Source organism: Meleagris gallopavo, chromosome 4 (genome assembly GCF_905368555.1).
Source record: "Meleagris gallopavo chromosome 4, MGAL_WU_HG_1.1, whole genome shotgun sequence".
NCBI classification, from domain to species: domain Eukaryota; kingdom Metazoa; phylum Chordata; class Aves; order Galliformes; family Phasianidae; genus Meleagris; species Meleagris gallopavo.
Window position 1 is genome coordinate 3,290,426 of NC_139407.1, and position 24,518 is coordinate 3,314,943.

Consider the following 24,518-nt stretch of genomic DNA (forward strand, 5'->3'; position numbering starts at 1 on the left):
AAGAAGTACAAAGACACTTAAATTATTCAGTTTTGAGTTGATTACTTTTTTTCTCCACTTAAAGTTCTAGAATGGTTGGTAAAGCATTTGTACACAACTCACAAATGTAGACTGAAAATGCTTCTAAGGCATCTTAAAGTCCCACCCAGTTTTTCGCCTGGATAAATAACTGTGTTTTTCATGGAAATAACTCTTTAGTCCAAATCAAAAGATTTCTATCTTCCAAAAGTTTGTATTTAAAAAGGACACCATGGACTGGCACCATCCACAGAGCTCTCACAGTATAAAATACACACTCAAGCAACAAATGCATAAAATACAAATCATGAGGCTTCAAAGTGTCCTAATTGCAAGCAAAGGGAAAAAAAAGAATAGCAGATGAAGCAATTTATTTTTTTAATACTATTTTTGGAGAAATGATGGGAGATTTTTTGATGGATCTATGAATTATATTTGTACATGTTGGTCTTAAGGTGAGGATTGCTGCAAGATAACAGCAGGATAACAGCAACTATACTTTTTGTGCAGTTATATACTCATTTATTTACAAATGAGTAACGATCTGAAGTTTTTACCACTACATAATTCATTTGAACATGCACTAACTAGAGAAGGGACATGAAATCAAGACAAGATTCTTGCAGGGAAAGTAAAGGGGATCGCTGGGAATGGCACAGTATGAAGGAAACCTCTCAATACAGCATACATCCACTCTGTGCCTTGTGATTACTATTATTGACTCTATCCAGTTACTCACTGATAACGAGAGACACATTAAAGTATATTTCCTACACAAAAAGTACTTTCAAAAATTGAGAATTCATTTTTGTTTTGCTGTTCAATAACTCTGGAACTCTGGAAAGACCTCTGGAAAAGGTTCAGAGATCCTAATGCCACCGGAATGACCATGCCAGTTTCATGAAAGGCCTAGAGTTTCGTGCCTCTCAATGAGTTTCAGGGGAGGTGAATGCTTTTCTGTCTCCTGAGTCGTGCCTCCCCTAGTCAGCAGGAGTCAATACCATGATGAAGCCATCCAAGAATAATACACATCAATGCACTGAGAACTTTCTTAACAGCTAATACTCTACTTGGAGGTAAAATTGGCTAATTTGCTAATGATCAACAAGTGCTATAGGTAAGAGTACTTTGGCACAGGAGTTATCCCTATGCTAAATCTTCTAAGGAAATATTAGGCAGGAGCTAGTACAAGGAGTAAAAGAGTAAAAGGAGTAAAAGATTAAAAGGTAGAAAATGACGAAAAAGAGACAAACAAATCACACAAACATATAGAAAGAAACAAAGGAAAGTGGAGCAGCTCACTACTCCTTGATCTAGCCATATCTTAGTGTCAGAGGTTATTGTTGTTCTGTTCTTCAATAGTGGAAGGTCATCCAAGATGTGTTGATCAGTTGACAACTAATATACATACACTTAATCATAGTCCAGAGAGAGTTAAGCCTGCTCTTTGCAATGACATTTTCTGCTTTTGAAGACATCAGCAGGAACCCTTTTGCTCCTGCCTTCCAGGTTTCGCAAATATAAAGCAGCAGAAATGAGAGGAAGCAGGGAGATGCCAGCCTGTATCTTGCTTTCACAGGATGCAGTGGTATCATATCCCAGTCTCCTTTATCAACCTGGAAACATGTTCTCCCAGGCCAAGTCTTCAGACAGAAAACATTCTTGGGCCTTCCCTTCCAAAAGCAAACAGCTCTGAACAAATGTTTTCAAATGTACAGCTGTCTACAAAGTGTTTTGATTGTCTCAAGTTCATCTGAGACAACGCGCTCCTTATCAGTGTCAAACACCTAAGATACAGCTTGTTCTTTTAAACCCACTTGGAACAGGCATTTTGTCACATTTCCTTACATCTTTAAGTTGAGAGCTGAAACCACGAGGCCTGAAAGACTATTTAAAAAAGCATATTCCATGACAGTTATTCTATTGTTTCAGTTTGAATACTAAAGCAAGAGACATGGGTAGCTGAAGACCTAGGCTTGGCCTGATTGAAAGTGATCTAAAAACAGTCTTTACATAATCAACGTGATCCTGAATTGACCTCCTTTCACATCTTTCATGCTTTAAATACGCCACTTATTTTTTCAAGTATCTGACTTTAATGACTCTAAAAATCACTCGTAGTCTTTTCATCATCTTCAATGGGTAGGCCTGAATTAGGCCTGAAATTCACTGAGGTGACATACCAGAGGAAAATCCGTATTAAGTGGAAGGTTCCCCCCACCTCCACTATAATACTAAATACTCAGGGGTTTTTGTTGTAGATCTTGTTTGTTTTTTTTGTTTTGTTTTGTTTTTGTTTTTTAATACAAAGAAATAAAACACACAATTTCTAATTTCTTTAATAATAAATTTAATTTAAAAATTTTGTTGTAGACAGTTGAAGAAAGCATTAGCATTCTTACATATTTATAGTATCACATATATATCTAATATATACTGACTTCCTGTGTTCAGTATTATATGAGACTTAAAAACTTTTTACCTTTTTTTCCCTTTCAAGTTTATTATTTCAGCAGTCTGTTTTTCTCTAGCTACCATAACTAAAGTATCTGCTGTGAAACTTGATCATACAGTAAAAAAGATGGATATATTCCCAGTGTGGCCATTCACCATCTGCTAAAGCAAATACACTTAAAGATTCTTCCACAATTGTGATAAAATGACAGCAAATCTAAGAGCACACAGAGCTCATATTCTAAAATGATGATTACACAACTATAGTTTGCATCATTAGGGACCAATAAAAGTCTTTATGTTCCATTTGAATGGCAAGGACCTTTTTTAAAGCAAAGCTGAAATGGGAAAATAACAAAGAAATGGTCCATTCAGCAGTTGTCTTAAATTTCGGAGCACTAGTGAAACAACTTCTTGACCATAATTAGTATTTAAAACTGCAAAGGTATTTTCTTACTTGCAGATTTTATTTTTATTTTTTTTACTGATATAAGACTTGCCCTTTTGCTAAAATTCAGAATTGTTTCTCATTGGGCACATTAATCATGTGAGCACAAGTAAATTCCACATTCTTGACAGCATGAAGGATTCCCTGTGTATTTAGAAGATTGTTACTCAGTTAACAATGGGTGACAGAAATGCTAAATACATAGTTTTCTACTTGCAAGTGAAGTTTCCTGGCAAAGGATGAATAAAATTTAAAAACTTGCTATTTCATTAAATAGCCTGTAGCATTTTCTCAATTCTACATGCCTAATATTGTTAAGCAGATACAAAACCTGCATTAAAATACTGTTATTAATAAAGCTTCAATACACTTTGTGTTTACTCGAAGCCTTAGTAGTAGTTTTATAGAGATTACACCTAAGAACCCTACTTGCTTAAAGCCAACGTCAGTAACGTCAGTTTTTGCCAACGTCCTTGACAAAAATATTTATTCTTCTAGAGATTCAGCAGTCTTTGTCTCTAAATGGTGAAAAGGAAAAAAAAAAAAAATCCACCATCTGCTCTAGCCCTTAAGGAGACAAACTTTTCTGATGGTATATAGTACAGAATTTAACTGTAACCAAATCCAACACAAGTAAAGAGCAAAAATAAAAATAAAAAAAGTTAAGCATCATAGCAACCAGAGGTTTTTGTATAATTTCTCTTCAGGCTCTGTTTTAACATTTTTGTCATTACATTATCGCTTGCTTTTATTTCTGTTGTTTGTTTCCAATAATTTTAAGAAAACATCAGTGTTACCACTTCAGACAAAGAGAAAACTAAAGGATCTAATTAGATTCCATAGCCCCAAATTTAATTTATTCCATGCTTGAGTATTAGGAAAAGTACATTTGCTCAGTCAACTGACAGAGACTGTTTTTTACTCTCAAGTAATTTTAAACAATCTAATTTCTCCATGGAAAAAAAAAGAAAAAAAAAAAGCAGATTTCAAACAACATTAACATCAACATTACTATTACTTTGATATCAGTAGCTAACCTTTGTGATTTCAATCTAAAAAATTCCAAGTCCTGACAATAAAGGGAAAACATATGCTACAACATTCAACAATTCCACACTGTTCAAGCATCTGAAACAAACATTAGCCCTTAATTAGCAGAGTATACTGTATAAGGCTTTCTCTGTTATAAACATCTTGAAGCTCATTATTTTCTGGACATTTTTCATACTTACCTATACCACAACTTCAAAAAAACAGAATACATACAAACAAACAAGACCAACTAACAAATAAGAACAAAAAAAATACACTTCAAACAGACTGAAAATATCTGATAGCATAGGTGCTGGGGAAGTCATCTTTGTATCAGTGTGTTTTAGAAAACAAATGTGAAGGAATATAAAAATTTGAAGCTGTTAACTGAGTTCTAAATTTGAAAGAGGCTCTCTTACTTTTCAAATAGTTAAGTTCTGCTATTTCCGGTAGATTATTTGGTGGACGAGAAGCTGGACATGAGCCAGCAGTGTGCGCTTGCAGCCCGGAAGGCCAACTGTGTTCTGGGCTGCATTAAAAAAGGGGTGGCCAGCAGGGAGAGGGAGGTGATCGTCCCCCTCTACTCGGCTCTTGTGAGGCCCCATCTGCAGCACTGCGTCCAGGCCTGGGGCCCCCAGCACAGGAAGGACGTGGAGCTCTTGGAGCGGGTCCAGAGGAGGGCACTGAGACGATCAGAGGGCTGGAGCACCTCTCCTGTGAGGAAAGGTTGAGGGAACTGGCCTTGTTTAGCTTGGAGAAGAGAAGGCTCCAGGAGACCTCACTGTGATCTTCCAGTACTTAAAAGGAGTGTATAAACAGGAGAGGGAGTGGACCGTCTACAAGGGTGGACAGTGATAGGACAAGAGGGAATGGTTTTAAACTAAGACAGGAGAGATTTAGGTTAGATATTAGAAAGAAGTTTTTCCACTCAGAGGGTGATGACGCACTGGAACAGGTTGTTCAAGGAGGTTGTAGATGCCCCATCCCTGGAGGCATTCAAGCCAAGACTGGACTGGACTCTGGCAGCATGGTCTGGTGGTCAGCAATCCTGCCCGTGGCACAGGAGTTGAAACTACGTTATCTTAGATGTCCTTTACAACCCAGGCCATTCTATGTTTGATTCTATGATGATTATAACTACCTATAGAATATCTTAAAGAAATTGGTGAAACTGTACCTACATAAGGTGCTACCAACATTGTTGTTATTTTTGTAACATAATCAATCTTTCAGGTTCCAAAAAGACTAAGTATTCTTTGTTTATACATTAGAAATAAATTAAAACTATGAAACGAGTATTGGTTTTTGTGAACAAGAAATATTTCCATGATACTACTAAGGGAAAAGCAAATAGCAAACCACAAGAAGCAGCTTTTAACTAGCATGTTTTATCTACCATAGATTTACTTTCCCCATCAGTTATAAGCTACTAAAGTCAGAACTGGATGCCTAAGATCATTTTTACATGCTTAATTTTCTCCAGTAGTTGAGAAAAAAGTTGCTTCTTCTCTCAAATAGAATATCATGTACTAGCCACCTTGAATTCAACTATTATGTCAATGCCTTATATATTTATCTACACATTAATGATATTTAAAAGCCAACAATAATATCCATTAATATAAATTTTCCTCAAAACCTAATGATAAAGCTAACATGATTTTAATTAAAATTTTAAAACTATATTAGACAAATCAGTGTGCGTGTATGCCTTAGCTTAATGCTTTGTTATTTTGAACTGTGAAAAAATATATAGCACTTAAATGTCTGCCTGAAAACTAGATTTCCTCTATTTGTAATAAATACATAATTATAAAGTTAGTTGTCTGGTTTACTGCGTAATATTTTTTGCAAGCCTATAGTCCCTCTTATCAGATTAGGTTATGTTTAATTAGAATAATTACAGAGAATTATAGCTGGCATCAAGAAGTATTGGGTTTGGAGAAAATGCAGCCACTGTGGTGACATTAGGGACTGCTGTTGCGTGTTGTTTATGTAGACATTACCAGTTATTATTGTAAATTGCTATAAGGTGCAATTGAGGATTCAGAAAATGTTTGGACCATACTTGTACTATCCTTCTGGCAATGTCAGCCCTCCTCTGTAAGAGGACCAAATCAAGAGAAGAGCAAAGAAAATACACCCTGTGACTCACAGTGCTCTAGTTGCAACAGTAGGCACAATCAGCCAGGTTAGAAGGGAGTGCCCTAATAGTACCTTCTCCACTGATTGTCTTTTGACAGAACTCTACTACTTCTCTTTCTCTTCCTTTGTTGATTCCAAGTCTCCTTCAAAGGTACTGGACGCTACTGGCTGAAGCAGACTATTGTACATCACCTGCTAGCCCTACAAAACCATGCAGAAGCAAGGCTGTTTTTCAGATATCCTTATCCACAGAATCCCAGAATGGTTGAGGCTGAAGAGCTTCTAGGTCCATCAGGCCTGAGCAAAAGCTCCAGCAGGCCACCCAGAGCAGCTACCCAGGCCCATGTTTAGGTGGCTTTGGGAAATCTGCAAGGAGAGAGACTTCATAGCCTCTCTGGCATCCTGTGACAGTGCTCCATCATCCATAAAGCACAGAAGTGCTTCCTGGCATTTAGATATAACCTCTTTACTTCTAGTTTGTGCCCACTGCTTCTTGTCCTGGCACTGCACACCACTGGAAAGAGCCTGGCTCCATCCTCTTCACACCCTTCCTTCAGGTATTTTTATACACTGACTGAGATTCCCCAAGCCTTTTCTTCTCTATGCTGAACAGTTCCCGTTCTCACAGAGTCCTGTCACGTGAGAGATGCTCCAATCCTTTAAATAATTTTGTGAGCACTTGCTGGACTTCTTGATTAAGTCCATGAATCTCTTGTACTGGGGAGCCCAGACCTGGACCCAGTTCTCTAGATGTGACCTCACCGGTGCAAAAGGGAAGGAATACCTCTCTCCAGCACCTGGGGGCAAGGCTCTCCCTAGCACAGTCCAGGACATCAGCAGCCTTTACAGCCAGGGCATGTTTCTAGCTCCTGCCTGTACCTCCTATCATTCCTACAAAGTTCATTCCCTTCATGTTCCCTTGTATGAAAGGAAAGACAAAACAGACACTCTGCCCTATAAAGGACACTTAAAATAGCACCAGTCAACCAAACTCAAGTTGAACTGCAAACTTCATACAGTATTTGGTATATTAAAAAACACAAATTAAGCACTTCAATGAGTACATAAAGTCTACATATAACTCAGTACAAGTATGAACATTGTATACATTTCTAACGAGAAAGATTTCAAGATTATCCAGGTGTATCAATTTGGGATAAGTACTGCACTATATTTGGCATACATGTAGGAGTTGTAATAATTTGTAAGACTGCTCATTAAAATACAGAATTTGCACTCCAATCTCAAGACACTAGAATTATTCTCTTCTTTCCCAAGCTTGTTCTCCCACTTACATTAGGAAAAGAACACTACACTAAATGTAGTTTCATTGAATTTCTTAATGCTCCTACACTCTATCATCACAAATAGGTTTCCAACCCAAATAATCATGTCTACATTATAATCTTGCTTGTTTAAGTCAGCAAGTTGACAGAGACTTTGAAATACAGTTTTCACCATAGACTTCCTTCAACAAATTCATCTTTATTACTAAAATCAGAAAAAAAATATATCTCAAATTCTTCTACCAATAAAAATTTGTTATGTCCACATATCCTTTTCCTTACATGGTAGCAAACAGAAGCAATGCCCCTACAAGCAATTTCAAACTTCATTAATTTTTGCACAGGGATGAACTTGAGAATACTAATTCCTAATCACTATATGAATGCAGAATACATAATAGGTTAGAGGTTATAAACATCATTTATTACAGTGGTGAGATAACACAATCCGCAGATTGAGACTAAAAATATATATTTTCCATGTCCTTAGCCATTCAGAAAAATTTCTTTACAATATGGTTATGGCTTGTTATTCTCCCATCCTACACTGTGTTTAAACCAAAGAAAAGGAAAAATAAACCTCTACACATTAGTAGAGTATGAGTATTACAACTTCAGTCTTCCCATAGCAGATATTCTACATGCAAATCTAGCATTTCTGCTAGTTTAGAGATTTTAAGAAGGTTAAGACAATTTGGAATGATTTAGGAAAAATGTTTGTGACAATTCTTGCACAGCTGCATGAGGGGAAAAAAAACAATGGACAACCATCCAAATTTCATGAGCAACAGAACTCAGGAAATAAATAATGTAGGGACAGCAGATTAGAGCAAGAGTGCTAAAACTTAGTTTGTGGTTTCATAAAACAGTAAAAAGAACCAGATTTCCATTATCTACACTCTCCCTTTTTGACAGAAAATACTAGAAGATACCAAATATTTACCTACCACTCTTTTTTTGCATTCTATGGATGAGTATATACTCATAATATATATATAATATATATAATATATAATGATGCTTTAAAAACATCAACAGGGAAGCCAGCTGACAGACACGGAACAAAGTAAAACTTCTTAGAAATTTCCTGTTGCAGTGAAAGTGCACCAGAACCTCATTCTAATTAACATATCCTAAGTCTCTTTGGAAAGTCATTGAAGATCAACACTGAATAACGAGTATGGATATTCAAGGTTGATATTGAAGATTAAATTCTTCCTAAAGTGAGGTTGATAACACGAGAGACTTATGTTTGCTTTCCGAGTACATAAACTTTAAATTAGACAAAATAAGTGTTAGTGCTTCTAAATGAATGTGTCAATATTTCAGGAATGAGTCTAAGACTACACGGACTTAGGGCATGGATTACCATGAAATATCTTTGGACTAATCTTGTTGCTATCACTGGAGAGGCTAGATCAGTATTCTAGATCTCTCCTGCAGGCTATTGCTAGGATTTAGTTCACTTCAACTCACTTACACATAAATATTAAGAGTAGTTATATGGCTTTCCCCTCCCCCGATGGTAGAAATATTAGAAAATGCACAAGAAAGATCTACATACTTGACCCTAGTATTTGCAAAGTCCGATTGTGAAATACTACGTTACTTTCACTCATGAGATCTCCTGTGTACCATACAAGATTAAAGAATAAAAAAAAAAAAGGAAACCACAAGTTTCGGATATGAATTTCCTTGTGTCATCAACCTTGATGTTTCTTCCTTCTTTTATTGGAATAGAAGACAAACCATTTATCCATACCCACCCTCAGCACAGCCTGATAATTTTGTAAACATTTTTCAGATTCTACATAAGCCATTTCATAATTTGACATATATACTGTGAACTTTTCCTGGTTGATCTATATCCCTTTTTAATTTGTTCATAGTCATCTCTTATCCTCACTGTTCTTCACAACTCAGTATCAATCAGCAGACTTTTAGTTTTCTAAGTTTCTACTTTTACTTGTTTGTCAGTTATGAACACAGTAGCAAGCATTATAACAGTCCTCAGAAACCTACTCATTAGCTTAACAGAGTTTAACAGATTAGAAGTTTCTGAAAAGTGAAAGAAAAATAGAAAGGAAAATAAAATGTTAACGTCAGAAGGATGATACAGAAACTACTTAAATGTAAAAGTTTATATCTGAAATAACTTTTACTCTAGAAATATTCTATAAAAGTCCTGGTACATACAAGCATGTCTTACAGTCCTGAGAACTCTAGTAAACTGCAGTTTGTCAAAATGATTTAGTGTTTCGCTGTGAAAGAAAAATTTTATAAGAAAAACTCCTAGAAGATCATTGTGAAAAAATATAACTTGAATTACATCATGAAGTTTTTTGTCTCCTGTTTAGGTTTACTGACCTGAATTTAGGAAAAAAGGAAAATGAAGTTAACACAAAAGAGAACATATTACTTAGATTCATCATCTTATTTCCTTCTCCTCTCACCACAAAAGCTGTCCATCACAATACTTTCTCTCTTTTCTTAGAGCCATAGATTCATCTAGGATTGCAAAGACTTTAAGATCATCAAGTCCGACTGTCCCCTAACACTATCAAGACGGCCTTTAAGTCACATCACTTATCAGCATCCACATGCATCTTAAATACCTGCAGGGATAGTGACTCCACCTCTTCCCTGAGCAGACCATTCCAAAGCATAACCACCCTACTGATAAAGGAATTACTTCTAATATCCAATCTAAGCCAGCTCTGGTGTAACTTGAAGACCTTGTGTCATATCCTACCACTTGTCACTTGAGACAAGACTGACACCTACCTCTGTCAACCTCCTTTCTGGTAGTTGAAGGGAGCGCTGAGGTCTCCCTTCAGTCTCCTTTTTTCCAGACTAAAACAGTCTCACTTCCCTCAGATGCTCCTCAAAGGTCTTGTTTTCAAGTCCCTTCATCAGCTTCATCATTCTTCTCTAAATACATTCCAACAATTCAAATCCTTCTCAAAGCAAGAATTCCACAATCAAACAAGTGATTGAGGTGTCATCTCACCAGTACAGAGGGACAATTACTTCCCTACTCTTTTTAGACACAGTTTTCTCATACAACACCATCTTGATATACTCCCTCCTTACGTACCCTCCCCCTCCCCTTTCTCTAACCTTATCCTATACTCCATTGAATAATTAAAAACTAAACCGCAACAAATATGAAAATCGCCAGGACTAATCAAACTAGCAGCCAGTCAGTTGTTCATTTTCCCATTTCTTCACTTCTTCACTTTTGTCAGTGTTGAAATAATAATTTGAAATCACTCTTGAAAATCAAGTTCCTTAGATCACAAAGGAGTTTCCAAAACATTTTCTTAAGTTTTTGGAATCGTCTTCAATAAATGTTTGAAAACATTTTTAAACAGCTGAGGATTGAGAACATCTCTGAAAGAGAATATTGCTCTTGCATTCACAAACAACCAGGTACAGGGCAGTGGAGTTGACAGGTAAAAAAAAAAAAAACAGGACAACTCTACAAATCTACAAAATAGATGTTTCTAACATGATCATGTTTTCTGTGGTTTTAAAAAAAAAAAAAAATAAGACTGCTCTACAGAACACAGGAGGGAATCTAAATAAAAAAGAACTACAGTGCAGAATACATTTTTCCTGTACACCAGAAGAAATTCAGATGCATATTCAGTAATTGAAAGAGTTGCATTCAACATCTAATCAAGACATTATAGGAAAAAACTGTTCAGTGTTTGATGCAAGTTTATCTTCCGTACTACAAACACACTAATAAAAAAAAAACTGATGAAAATTACAATAAGAGCAGTGAAAAACTAATTTCTGATTATCTCTAGCCAAAAATATACAATTCTCATACAAATTGGCATGCACATCAGGAAAAGATGATCAGAAAGGTGATACTTAAAACTTCCTGCTTCAATTACTAGTTCATGCCTATGTCCCACCCATATTTAAGGGGAAAATTATGAGCTCATTTAGTTGAATCCACATATTTCCATGTCATACACAGGAGAGAGAAGAACAGTTCACGTAATTTACTGCACAGTCCATAAACCTACAGTGGGACTAAAGTAAGAGAAATACAAAAAATTTAGTGATAAATAATCTTCCTTAAAAAAAAAAAGCAGGTACAGGACAAGAATCTCAATTTTTAATTTAGAAAAAACAGCATTTCATGAAGGTCAACCTTCAAAAAGTAACTTTCACTACCTCAAAATGCACTTACCATTAGTTTCAGGCATTTTAGTCAAACATTTGCTAGTGTTTGCACATGTTCCACATGCAGCTTAGCTAGGACAAAATCCTCTGTGATGTCATTGTGAGTTTCAACATATAACTCAAGGACCTCTTTCACCTAGCAAGTCAGTATTCTATCTCCATTCAACATGAAAGTTTCTAAAAGGGATAATCTTCAAACTCTTAAAACTCTCAGAATGCTTAAGAGCCACTACAAATTATTCAGCAAGTAAATGTACAATTTCAACAGCTGTATCTTCTAATATATTATTGTGTATAGTATATATTATATATATACTATTATGTTAATCAAGTACATAGAACATTTGCTTACACATTTTATTTTCCCATCATGGAATATTAAAAACTTTTCTGGCCAGATTACTTCTTTGAACAAGGTTTCTTTCCCAACTTCTCTTATCTTGAATTCAATACTCAAAATTTATCTCTGAGGAAACATTTTTCCTGTCATGGAAATCAACCTGCTATGAAGATTTGAACCCCCCCCTCTCCCCCCCAATGTCAACGTTAGAGAAAAATACATCGTTTAGACTACTTAAAATGAAGTCTTTAGAAAAAAAAATATAAAAATCAATTCTACCCTTCAGTAGATTCATTAAAACTGGCAACATTGAAAAGCATTATTCTCTAAAAGCTACCTGTTTGTTTTAATGCACACTACAAATTTGCAAACGCGTTTAATCAAGGCCAATATTGGAAGAGTTCCAGAAACCTTCAAAGTGCAGGCAAAGTACATACAACACAGCAACTGCAATTGTTGACATCTTCTGTACGATAAGCCTCTTCATCTAAAATCCATCTCTCAGCGTTCCATAGATGAAGACATATGTAAACTTGCATGCTTTGGTAAATATACAAGTGATGTTGACCATCCAAATTCAAAGCGAGCAAGATGCATTTAGCCATGAATAACCTCTCAGTTTACCTACTCATCAACTTCAACATGAAATGTAAGCACAGAACCTGTAGATATACCAAGCCCCTCTGCAGTTTCAAACTGTTTTTCCTGTCAGAGGTTAATACATGTTGGACTTTGGGACTGTAAAGATATTTAGACGAATGCAGTCAACTGCCACACCTCTAAGAAACTGTCAGTGATGGATTATGAAGAAACATTTTGCTTATTCAGGTTTGAAAAGGTCATCACAGCACTAAGTATAAATGAAAATAAAAATCATATAGTGTCTCTGGAATGAAATAACTTTGAGTTGTATTGAAAGCATAGCAACTAGACATCTTCTATAGAACTACTTGAAAACATGTAACCAATAGCTATATTTCAGATACTGATCAGCTTCACTTACCTTTGAAGAAGCAATCTTCATTGTGTACAATGGTGACCTTCTGCTTCTTCAGGCAGGCAGCCCTGTGTACCTCACAGTGGTTTTCATAGAATTCTCCATCCGAGCCACACACGGGTTTGTAGTGTGGCTTGCAGTGCTCCATGCAGACACACTCAGCCTGCCCGCTCTCCCCATTCACGACACAGTGCCTACCCAGGCCACAGTACTTGTTTTCACATGATTTAAAATGTCCATCTTGGCCTGTGTATCCTGTAAAAAAAATAAATAAATGTGGAAGATTATCACAGAGCACAAAAAGCATCTGACAAAATAAAATACATGTTTTGCCAACAAGCTTTCTTTTTATGCACTCTAAGGCTCTTACGAATATTTACAAGACCTTGCAATAAGGACTACCTTATGAATTTAGTGAGGTAGAGAAAAACAGTGAAAAAAAGTACTTATATTAATACTACAATACATACAAAACATTTTACTCTAAGTATCACAGCAAACAACATTGCTTTATTAAGCAGACTTAATTCTATCTACTCAGTTCTTTCTGAATCTTTTTAAAAGTAAGCAGACTTATTCTGAAGTTAAAAGAAATTACTGGTGAGAGTCAGCATGTACACAGATGAGTGTAAGCTGTCAAAAACAACAAGCAAAAAAAAAAAGGAAAAAACATACTAAAGGAATAAAAGCACGTAGATTAATAAACTCAAGAAGAAAAGCACACCTCTAGAACATGAGCCAAGGAACAGTAGAAATGAGCATAACTGAAATAAGGCATTATAATTAAATAAAAGTATATCCAAAGCTCTCTTCCAACCATGGAGGATTCCTATGCGGGAAGGTTTACTTAAATATAAAACCAATATGAATGTAGCTAACTAGGAAGCGTGAACATGACTGGAGAGCCAAAGACACAATCAATATAACACCATGTAACACGAGACGATAGACTGACATTACTGAAGCAAAGAGACTGCTTTTAAGCGTACTGTGAAGTCTGCTGGTAGTAATTTTACATTCTGGTACGATTTCTTTCAAGAAGCTAGCAATTATCTACAATATAGAATCGTATTTCAGATTTCTGAAGTGAGAGCTTCCACTTAGAAACAGGTTGAGGAACAGGTCATTTTCCTGTAACTGTTGACCTGGTCAAGATTGCCTCCCAAAACATAAAATATATAGATCCTATGTAGTTTTGAGATAGTAATTACATTTTGTTTAATTTTATGCTATATCCAAAAAGCTATTTATGTTATGTAAATGGCAGCAAGAGCATTTTATTTTTTACCACTTCCTGACTAGTCTTAGCATAGGTCAGTCTTAAATAAATTTAATTTGTTTATCATGACTAGGTATACTTCTAGTCATTGTCACTTTCAGTTAACTGTAATTAACTGCAACATATAGTAACAAGATTAAATTTATCCATCATAAAGAGCATTTCCTTAATAAATCATCTTTTTAAACTTAAAATTGTCACCGTCAGGTTTTTTGTGTTATTGTATGCAACATAACAATGCATTCTCGAGAATTTAAACAAAATAAACACACTGAGGTTGATGTGTAACAATAACTAGAGCTGGGTAAAGGTTCCTAGGAACCCAGGGAAGGTAGAAACAAAACAGAACAACAACAAAAACAACACTTCTGTGGTGGCAAGTTGACATTTCAGGGAACAGAGCACAGTGGGACAGCAAGACAGATATAGTAAGTGGATGGCTTCTATAAGGAGTCGAAAGTGTCTCAATGAAACTAATTGTATTTGGGTAACAACCAGAGCTTAAGAGGGTTGAAGCAGAGGCAGAGCAGTTTCTGCAGGCCATCAGCCCTGAACTTCCTTCTGCTCATGCAACATGAAAATGGGTTGTCCACGTTAGTATCCTAAAGACAGCTCTCTACTACCTATCATTTATGTGCTGGTGCCATCACATAAAATAAGTGGTAAGGCCAGCAGTAGCTTCGTAGGAAAAATAGGAGAAGGTAATTGCATAGAAATACATCCCTAGTATAGCTTCTGCTGCTGCAGAATGGCACAGACAATTCTTTGCACAGGAAAAGATAGTACAGTGAAAAATAATTCAAAATTTCCACCCACAATTACTAATGCTTCAAGTGCTCAATCTGAGACCATAAATAATAAATACAGCCCTTCACAGTTACTTCTTTTTATTCTCTTAGTGTACACTCCTAACCTCTGAAGCAAACAAGAACTTGATCTCCAAACGATAAATCCTCCTCATACTCTTACTCTTTGCAATACCTTCCTCATCCTCACAATCAAGCTGACCCCATAGAAAAATTAGGAATGAATATATGCCAATGTTAACTTAATAGCTTAAGATTATTTTCTACTTGAAAGAACTAATGAGTAAAAATACTAGCTTGGCACACATTCATTCTAACCAATAATAATCTACATTCTTCATTTCCATGGCAGAAGTCACTTCTGCCATGAGTTCTTCTCACAACTATAGGATTATTAGACCTAAGACAACTGAACTTAGACTCTTTGCTTTTCTGTACAGCACAAATCCCATCAATTTTTGAAGACAAATCTACTATAAAAGTATGTAACCATGAAATTTGGTTTTAATATGACAAATCCTTTTGCTGTATTATTTTAAAGCATTCTGAACACAAAGCTGAGACAACTGCACTAGAGTGATTTTTATACACGTGGATGAAACAGTCATACTAAGCAATATCAGCCTGGGGCTTTATCTTCCCTCTGAACACAAAGTCCTCTGCGGTATGTAGTTGTTCTTCTCTTCTGGGACAGGTACCCAGAACTGGAGCATTAACACCTTAACTCCCACTGCACTACATAATGTTATGATGTGGAATATCGATAACCAAAAATCATAAAACCATTACAACGTCTAATGAAATTTCGTCTTCCAAAGTCCAAGAGTACTTCACAGCACTGGACATGTACGCACATTGCAGAATTAATGGACTTCTTTGGAGCAATAGAACTGCAGCAGTTTGAGAACGAAGTTCATAAATAATTATTTCTGAATTGGTAGGTAGAGATCTCAAACTGACAGCTGTTCTGAATTATTAAGGTATGTGGTGACTAAACAACATACAGTACTGTACACTGCTGTGGAACTAGAAACTGATTCAAGATTTCACTCGGGGGCTTCATTTTAGTATTATAATTGGATACGATGCCTGAATGCAAAACAACTACTTTCAGTGGAGGGAGAACTGTTTCCATTATATTGATACTTATACTGGTATTTCTATGTGTCAACATATACCTATTACATACATCAATAAACAAGCAAGCTTTTCGCTCTAAGAAAAATCTGTATTACTTTGTTATGAAATGTTTCATAAATGCCTCCATTTCATACCATTAACTAATCCAAAACAATACATCTATTTGCATATATAAAATTCTAACCAACTTCAAACTAGTCTGACTTTGACAAACCCCATCTGGAGTACTGCATGCAGGCCTGGATCCCCCAGCACAAATAAGATGTGGAGTCATTGGAGCAGGTCCAGAGGAGGGCCACAAATATTATTGGAGTGCACATCTCCTACGAAGAAAGACTAGGGGAGCTGGGCTTGTTCAGCCCAGAGAGACCCCACTGAGGTATTAAAATACTCACAGGAAGCTTATAAACAGGAGGAATAGCAACTTCATACGTAGTCTTATGGGAATAGGACGAGGCTGAATGGTTTTAAACTAAAAAGGGGGAGATTTAAATTTGATGTTAAGAGCAAATTCTTTACTCAGGTTATGATGAAGACCTGGTGCAGGCTGCCCAGAGAAGCTGCCAATCGCTGGAGACACTCAAATGCCAGGCTGAATGGGGCCCTGGGCAGCCTGAGGTGGAGGTTAGCAACTGTGCACATAGAATCATAGAATTGCTCAAGTTGGAAAAGACCTTAAAGATCATCAAGTCCAACCACAACCTAACCATACTACCCTAACTCTAACAACCCTCTGCTAAATCATGTCCCTGAGCACCACATCCAAAGAGATGGTGACTCAACCACCTCCCTGGGGAGCCTATTCCAGTGCTTAACAACCCTTCCTGTAAAGAAGTGTTTCCTCATATCCAATCTAAACCTTCCCTGGCACAACTTGAGGCCATTTCCCCTCGTCCTGTCACCTGTCACCAGTGAGAAGATACCAAGAGGCCATGAAGTCCCTTTCCAGCCTAAGCCATCCTATAATTCTATGAACTCACATATTTTCCTCACGTCTTTCATGTAAAGAAACCAATATTCCCCCCCCCCCCCCCCCCCAAAAAAAAAATCCCTTGTTGAGGACTGTTCTTCCATCTAAGCATTTAGAATTACACAGTAAATTATTTTTAAGATGAATCTAGGTTCTTATATTTGGACATACAATTTAGTTGAGAAGATAAGCAGCCCAGCATATTCAGTGTTAAGAGACAGAATAAGTAAATCAAATGAATAAATGATCTGCCCAGAAACACTAATTCTTTTTAGCCTACTTAATTGGTATTGCTTATATGACAATAGAAGAGTCCAAATTTGATGAACAGCAATTGTTATGGATATAGGAAAATGTGTACCCATACAGTAAATTCAGCATACTCTGCATTTTCACCTCAAAGAGTATGATATTCATGAATTCTTAAAGGGTCTACAGCATATTGAAAAACAAGATGTCCTTCGTTCAACTTGAAAAATCATATTCTTTAAGTCAGGAAATATTATCATAGCTCTAAGTTTAAAAGCCACATAAAAATATATTACACCTAAAGCAGCAAGCTTTTTTTTATTAAATGCTAAACAGACAAAATGAAAGAGCAAAGAGAAATGTTTTTTTTTAGTTTAATAACTGTAGAAAGAAAAATATTTTGGGCTTTTCTTTTAAGACAAATCATAATAAATAGTTTAAAGCCATCACTTTGGCTTCCTCATACTTAGCTGAAGGAGCAGCACCCAAAGTTGAGTGAATTTCAGGTCACATTTGCTGTGCTTCAACTTCAGAATTAAGTATATGCTATAATATGCAAAAAAACTCTCAAGAACACCCAGTTTCTCTTCTAACTAATCAGTTTAGAGAAAAATTGTACTTGGAAAATCTGGAAATTCACGTGTATGTGTGAGTCACTACAATCTCTAGTTGGCCTGAAGTCAGAAGGCTTTTTGTATTATGAATCCTCACCCCCAAACACAGACTTGTTTCTTCTGTAATAGCAGAGTCCACATTCATGTCTTCCATCATAACTTCCAGAATTCCCTACGCAACATTTAAAGCAAAATGACAGCTATTTTTTGATTCTTATTCAATGTACTGCTTTTTTTCTGGTGTCAGCAGTCCATCCGTCTGTCACCCAGCTATTTTATTTAAAAGGATCTCACTGATGACATTTCCAACTCTACTGTTATATTTTGTTCATTATATTAACTACAAAAAGCAACACTAGGATTACAATCTTGGTAAATAGTATAGTATTAAGTTTCACATGAAAGTGAAATATCTTGGAAGAGATGGGGACAGAAAAATGTAAAACAAACTCATCACCACGTACTGTTAACAACGTAGGTCATTAACATTGAGCATGACCTCAGCATGAACTATGTCTACAAAAAAAAGCTCTAGAAAACATCAGCAAAAACATAATAATAATAATAAGGATAATTTTATTATGTTACAACATAACAAACAGAAACACTATTTTAACAACAATTATCTGCATCCCAAACTCTGACTAACTTGGCCAAGCTTTTAGTCACATTGTTAACAATTCGTACTTCACACATTCTTCTGAATAGATGAGCTCTGAAATACAGTCACCTCGAGGTGGGTGTGCAGAGATATCTTACTTATGGTCACATTCATGGATTTGCTTGCAAATTAATCTTAAACTAATGTGTGTCTTGTATAAATTATGCACAGACACAAAAGCATTTCTTCCAAATGCTTAAAGTAACCAAAATATAGTTTTATTTTCCATGTTTATTAGCCTTTCATATTGCAACTGACTTAACAGTGACAGGGCAACTTCAATTCAAATAGTCTTTCACACCACTAACTACTCATTAAAAAGGACTACATAAAAGAAGTAGTAAATATACTCCTTGAAATTCCAAAAATCCCCTTGAAATCCAAGATTTTACAGCCCAAGATTGAGTCTCAAAAACAATCCATTATTTTCAGTCAAGGTAAGATTAAATTCAGAAGTCTCTCTTGCATTTCTACTTATAAAGGAATTTATTTTATTTTTTAACTAGATGCTTAAGTTTAAAAACAACTCGTTTTTCTAAATAAATTCAGTAGGAAAGAAAGGAAGAAGATTACACAGATAATGAGAGGAGGGGAAAAAAGCTAATGGAAGACTAAATAAAAATTATGGTCTTTCACTACAAAGTAAATGATTATAGTAGCAATTTGAACATAGTTGTAGAAATAGTTTGAATTCAGCAACAAGAAGCAGAACAGAGCAATGCCACCTGAAATAGACTCCCATTTATAACAGTGAAAGTTTGTCCACGAGAGGCTGTGTTAATCTTTCCAATTGTAAGAATATGCTTGTGGGAGCCAAATAAGAAAGAAACCAAAGGAGACAACCTCCTAACAACATGCTAAGCCTTGCAAAAATCCCTAATTTATGTTTGACCATTAAGTTGGTAAAGCCATCTGTAGCCTTAAGACACACTACTTGCTTTATACAGGAAAGGTGGAAAACACAAGTCTAAAGCAAACAACTGAGCAGATCTGGACTATGAATGCTGCTGGTTCTGCATGTGCACAGAATTATGTCCTTCCAGCAGTTTCAAGCCAGCAATTCATTATTTCAATCACATTTCTAGCGGGACCTAGCATTTACTATGTTTTCCTTTCTCACGTGTTATCTTTAAAAATAAAAAGGTTATTATTCACCTACAACAAAGCTGCTTCAAACAGAGTATCTTCTTAAGCACTATGGGAAATGACACGCTGGCCAAACCAGGGATACATGGCCCTGTACTCAGATGGCTGACTGCTTTTTGATAGCGGTGCAACAGGCAGCCTGAGCTCTGCCAGCTGCACTACCAGTGTCACTGCACAGGAGCAGACAGTGGGCACCACAATTACTGCTGGATTGAAAAGGCCATCACTGGAACAACCTTTCACACGTTTTAACATTTATGTTGGAAATAACAATGGCTTAGCTTAGTTCTCAGTCAGAACAGCCTGAGTAGCATTCTTTGCTTGTCATTTGAAAAACAGACAGATGAGCTTTAGCAGCAGTGGTCATAATCAGCAGAAGTCTCCATTAAATTACTGACTGGAATTTCCATTTTACTGAGAGCTTTCCTAAAAATTAAGTAGGCTATTAGGATTTGGGCTCAAGATCTAAGGCAGTAACAACTATATCATGCAGCAATATTAACACTTCCTCTGTGATAACTTTTCACATGACAAGCAGATCTGCCAATTTTGAGTAAGACTACTGTTTTCTCCATAGGCTTTCCCTGGGATTAAATAAACTTATATATCAACATGAGGAGGATCCATCCTCTTCCATAAAGGCTCCCACCTGGAGTAGGAAGGAAATTTCTGAAGCGTTCCTTCTTTCAGAGGCCTCTGGGAGGCAAGGTGCTAGCTGCTGTGCAACTGGCATTCTGGTATCAGGGTCTCTTACAGGGGTCAGGAGGGAGGCGGCTCATGACATCATAAAGTCATGGTAGTGTGACTCTAAGAATGTCCCATGACAACCAGAACATGACTCTGTAGAGCAAAGGGAGGCTATTGCCTGAAAGTTGCCCTAGTTGCTCCTGGTGGGATTTGTCAGGACGCCATCTTTGGATCAGTTCTCTTTAATTTTTTCATCAGTGACTCTAATAAATATCTTGGAAGCGTTGACACCCTCAGTGGTAGAGATGCATTGCACCAAAGATGGTGAAGGGTCTGGAGAGCAATATGTGCAAGGAGCAGCTGAGGTTCCCAGGTTTGCTCAGCTCAGAAAAGAGGAGGCTGAGGGGATGCCTGATGGCTGCTGCAGCTCCTCACTCAGTAAGGGGATTGGAGAGACAGGACCTGAGGGAACAGCACGGACCTGTGTCAGGGAGGGTCAGGCTGGGTGTTAGGTAAAGGGTCTTCACCAGAGGAGGTGGACATACTACAGGCTCCCCAGGGCTGAAGTCATGGCCCCAGGCTGCTGGAGTTCATGTAGCATTTAGGTTTAGGTGATCCTGTGAGGAAGTAGGGGTGGATTCAATAATTTTTGTGGGTCCATTCCAGTGTGGGATATTCTGTGATTCTATTCTAGGATCGAGCAAATTAACAAACAGAAATTTTAACTTTATTTTCTTATTAACTACCTGGCACCAAAGAGGCTCTTCAGCAACTCACTGTACAAACTAATGTTAAATCATACTGCACATATTGAACAATTCCTGTGTATGACATTAATGGTGTTTTGTTGTGGGTTGTTTTGTTTCGTTATGGGTTTTTTACTACAAAGCTCTCCCTGAAGAACAGAGCTGTGATAGTTTTCTGCTACCTTCCCTAAGGATTTCTACTAGAGAAAGTGGCATAGGCATTGAGCTGCATTTAAACCATATGGTTGAAACGTAGCATCATTACTGTTCAGGGAAAACTAAAAAAGAAATGTCAAGTATTTTCAGTCTTACTTATTAGAAACATTCGCTCCTGGTAAACTTGACATCACTCCCTTCTTTTAAGTCATTAGGAAAGAACTACAGTGGGCTGGCCTTGGTTTCCTGGCAAGCCCCCACTGGGTGATGAGTCAGCCTCACACAGGAGTAGGACAGCTATTCCTTAAGTAATTTTTTCACTACTTCCCATCAGTAGGCAGGTGTCTTGCCAGGCTCTAAAAGCAGAGCCTCAGCAGGCCTATAAGGGGCTCTGCTTTATCCACAAATGTCTCCTCTTTTCCCCAACATCTTATTACCAACCGTGATGACATACAGTAAGGGACATACTTTTGATCAGCTGGTGTTTGCTGTCCTGGCCATGTCACTGCCCCAGCTTCTTGCTCAACCCAAGCCTCCTTGCTTTGAGGGAGGTGGAGTGGCAAACAAAATCTTTAATGCTGTGAAAGCACTACATAGCAGCAGCTAAAACTCTGCTGTGTAATCAATGTTGTCTTCAGCATGTCTGCAACACAGCACTATGCAGGCTGTTAGGAAAAAAAACTAACTCCCTCCCAGTAGACCCAAAACAGCAACTCTGTGAGCTTAACAAGTACTGCCCATTTTCAGGCAACAGGAAACCCTGCAAGAACATTAAGGGAAAGGGAATAAGAAGGATGCAAAAGAAACGAAGTAAAACGAAAGTGTATAGGTAAAAAAATGTCATAACTCCTGAACTGTTCATCAGTGGAAATTTTTAGGAGATAAATTATGCTTAAAAGACTATGATAATATTTTTTTTAATACAAAATTTCTCCTTCCATTTCTCTGACAAAAGAACTGAGAGTACAAAGGTAAAGGTACTAATATAGTTCATCTCCTATACTTATGGGAAACATGAACATAAATTTAATGACGCAGCTACTACTAAGGGCCGATGGTCTTCATAAGCCCTTCCTAAAGAACAGGAAACCACTGTATATTTGTATCATATCTGTTTGTACACTGTGTCCATCTCTGTATTATACAAAGAGTAGGCAAGCTCTTTCAAAATGTCTACAGCAGTATCAGCAAAAGCTCACAATTCTATTTAAACATGACTGTGAATATCAGCAGAAGACTGTCATCTATCACCAAAAAGTAGATATATACTTGAAGCTGCTACACTGGAAATTATTGTACGTTTAAGGAACTGCTCATCAATTAGGAAACACTTGGAAATTATTTCTGATAGCATTATGCAGGAATTGAAGATCCCAGCAATGATCATCAGTGCAGTGGATAATCAGTATTTTCCATTCATTTTTAGGAAGATGCTATATCCATTCAAATAAATATAAAAGCAATTTCTTTCTCTAAGAGAACATAATGCTCCACTGAGACTCATTTAAGCAATGCAACTATTGAATAACATATTTTCTAATTTCATGCTTAAACTAATTATATTTTTTTAAAAAATAATTCCTAAAAAAAAAGAAAGAAAGAAAGAAAGAAAACTAGAGAATTGCTTTTCCAAGCTCAGGATCAGTGCATCCCTGTGAGCAAGAAATCGGGAAAAGGTGGCAGGAGACCCGTGTGGATGAGCAAGGAGCTCACGCGCAAGCTCAAAGGAAAGAAGAAGGTCCATGAAATGTGGAAAAAGGGTCTGACCACTTGGGAAGAATATAGGAATGTAGTCAGGGCCTGCAGGGATGCAACGAGAAAGGCTAAAGCCCGCCTGGAATTGAATCTGGCTAAAGTGATAAAGGATAATAAAAAAGGCTTCTTCACGTATGTTAATAGCAAAAAGAAAACTAGAGAGAATGTGGGCCCTTACTAAGTGAGGGGGGAGTTCTGGTAATAGGGGATGCTGAGAAGGCAGAGATACTGAATGCGTTCTTTACTTCCGTCTTCAGTGAAAAGGCTCTCCCACAGGAATCGCACACCCTGGAGGTTAGTGAGAGGGTCTGGGGAATGGGAGACTTCGCTTTAGTCAGGAAAGAGGACGTGCGTGAGCGCCTAGGCAGTACTAAAGTCCACAAGTCCATGGGACCTGATGGGTGCATCCACGTGTGCTGAGGAAGCTGGCGGAGGTCATTGCCAAACCGCTCTCCATCATTTTTGAGAGGTCTTAGATAACAGGGGAGGTCCCTGAAGACTGGAGGATAGCCAATGTCACTCCGGTCTTCAAAAAGGGCAAGAAGGAAGATCCGGGTAATTATAGGCCTGTCAGCCTCAGCTCCGTCCCTGGAAAGGTGATGGAACAGCTTGTGCTGGATACCATCTCCAGACAACTGGGAGAAAAGGAGGTTATCAGGAGTAGTCAGCATGGGTTCACCAGGGGGAGGTTGTGCTCGACCAACCTGGTGGCCTTCTATGATGCTGTCACATGCTGGGTGGATGGGGGAAGAGCAGTAGATGTAATCTACCTTGATTTTAGAAAGGCATTTGATACTGTCTCCCACGACATCCTTATAACAAAGCTGAGGAAGTGTGGGATAGATGAGTGGACAGTGAGGTGGGTTGAGAACTGGCTGACTGGCAGAGCGCAGAGGGTCGTCGTTGGTGGTGCAGAGTCTGGCTGGAGACCTGTAACCAGTGGTGTCCCCCAGGGGTCTGTGCTGGGTCCGGTCTTGTTCAACATCTTCATCAATGACCTTGATGAGGAGATAGTGGCCACCCTCAGCAAGTTTGCTGATGATACGAAGTTGGGAGGATTGGCTGACACGCCTGAAGGCTGTGCTGCCATTCAGCGAGACCTGGACAGGCTGGAGAGCTGGGCGGTAAGAAACCGGATGAGGTTCAACACAAGCAAGTGTAGGGTCTTACACCTAGGGAGGAATAATTGCATGCACCAATACAGAGCTAGAGGAGCTCTGCAGAGAGGGACCTGGGTGTCCTGGTGGACGACAGGTTGGCATGAGCCAGCAGTGTGCCCTCGTGGCCAAAAAGGCCAATGGCATTCTGGGGTGCATTAAGAAGAGCATGTCCAGCAGGTCGAGGGAGGTGATCCTCCCCCTCTACTCTGCTCTGGTAAGGCCTCATCTG

At 37.6% G+C, this 24,518-nt stretch overlaps 1 protein-coding gene across 1 annotated transcript in view; it reads right to left on the reverse strand.

Moving 5' to 3' along the window:
* The window catches only part of FSTL5 (follistatin like 5), a 217,207-nt gene that overhangs the window by 137,789 nt on the left and 54,900 nt on the right, over positions 1–24,518 (reverse strand). The window contains exon 3 of the mRNA XM_031553000.2: positions 12,927–13,175. Within this exon, the coding sequence (XP_031408860.1) occupies positions 12,927–13,175 (249 nt within the window). The remainder of the gene's footprint in view (positions 1–12,926; positions 13,176–24,518) is intronic.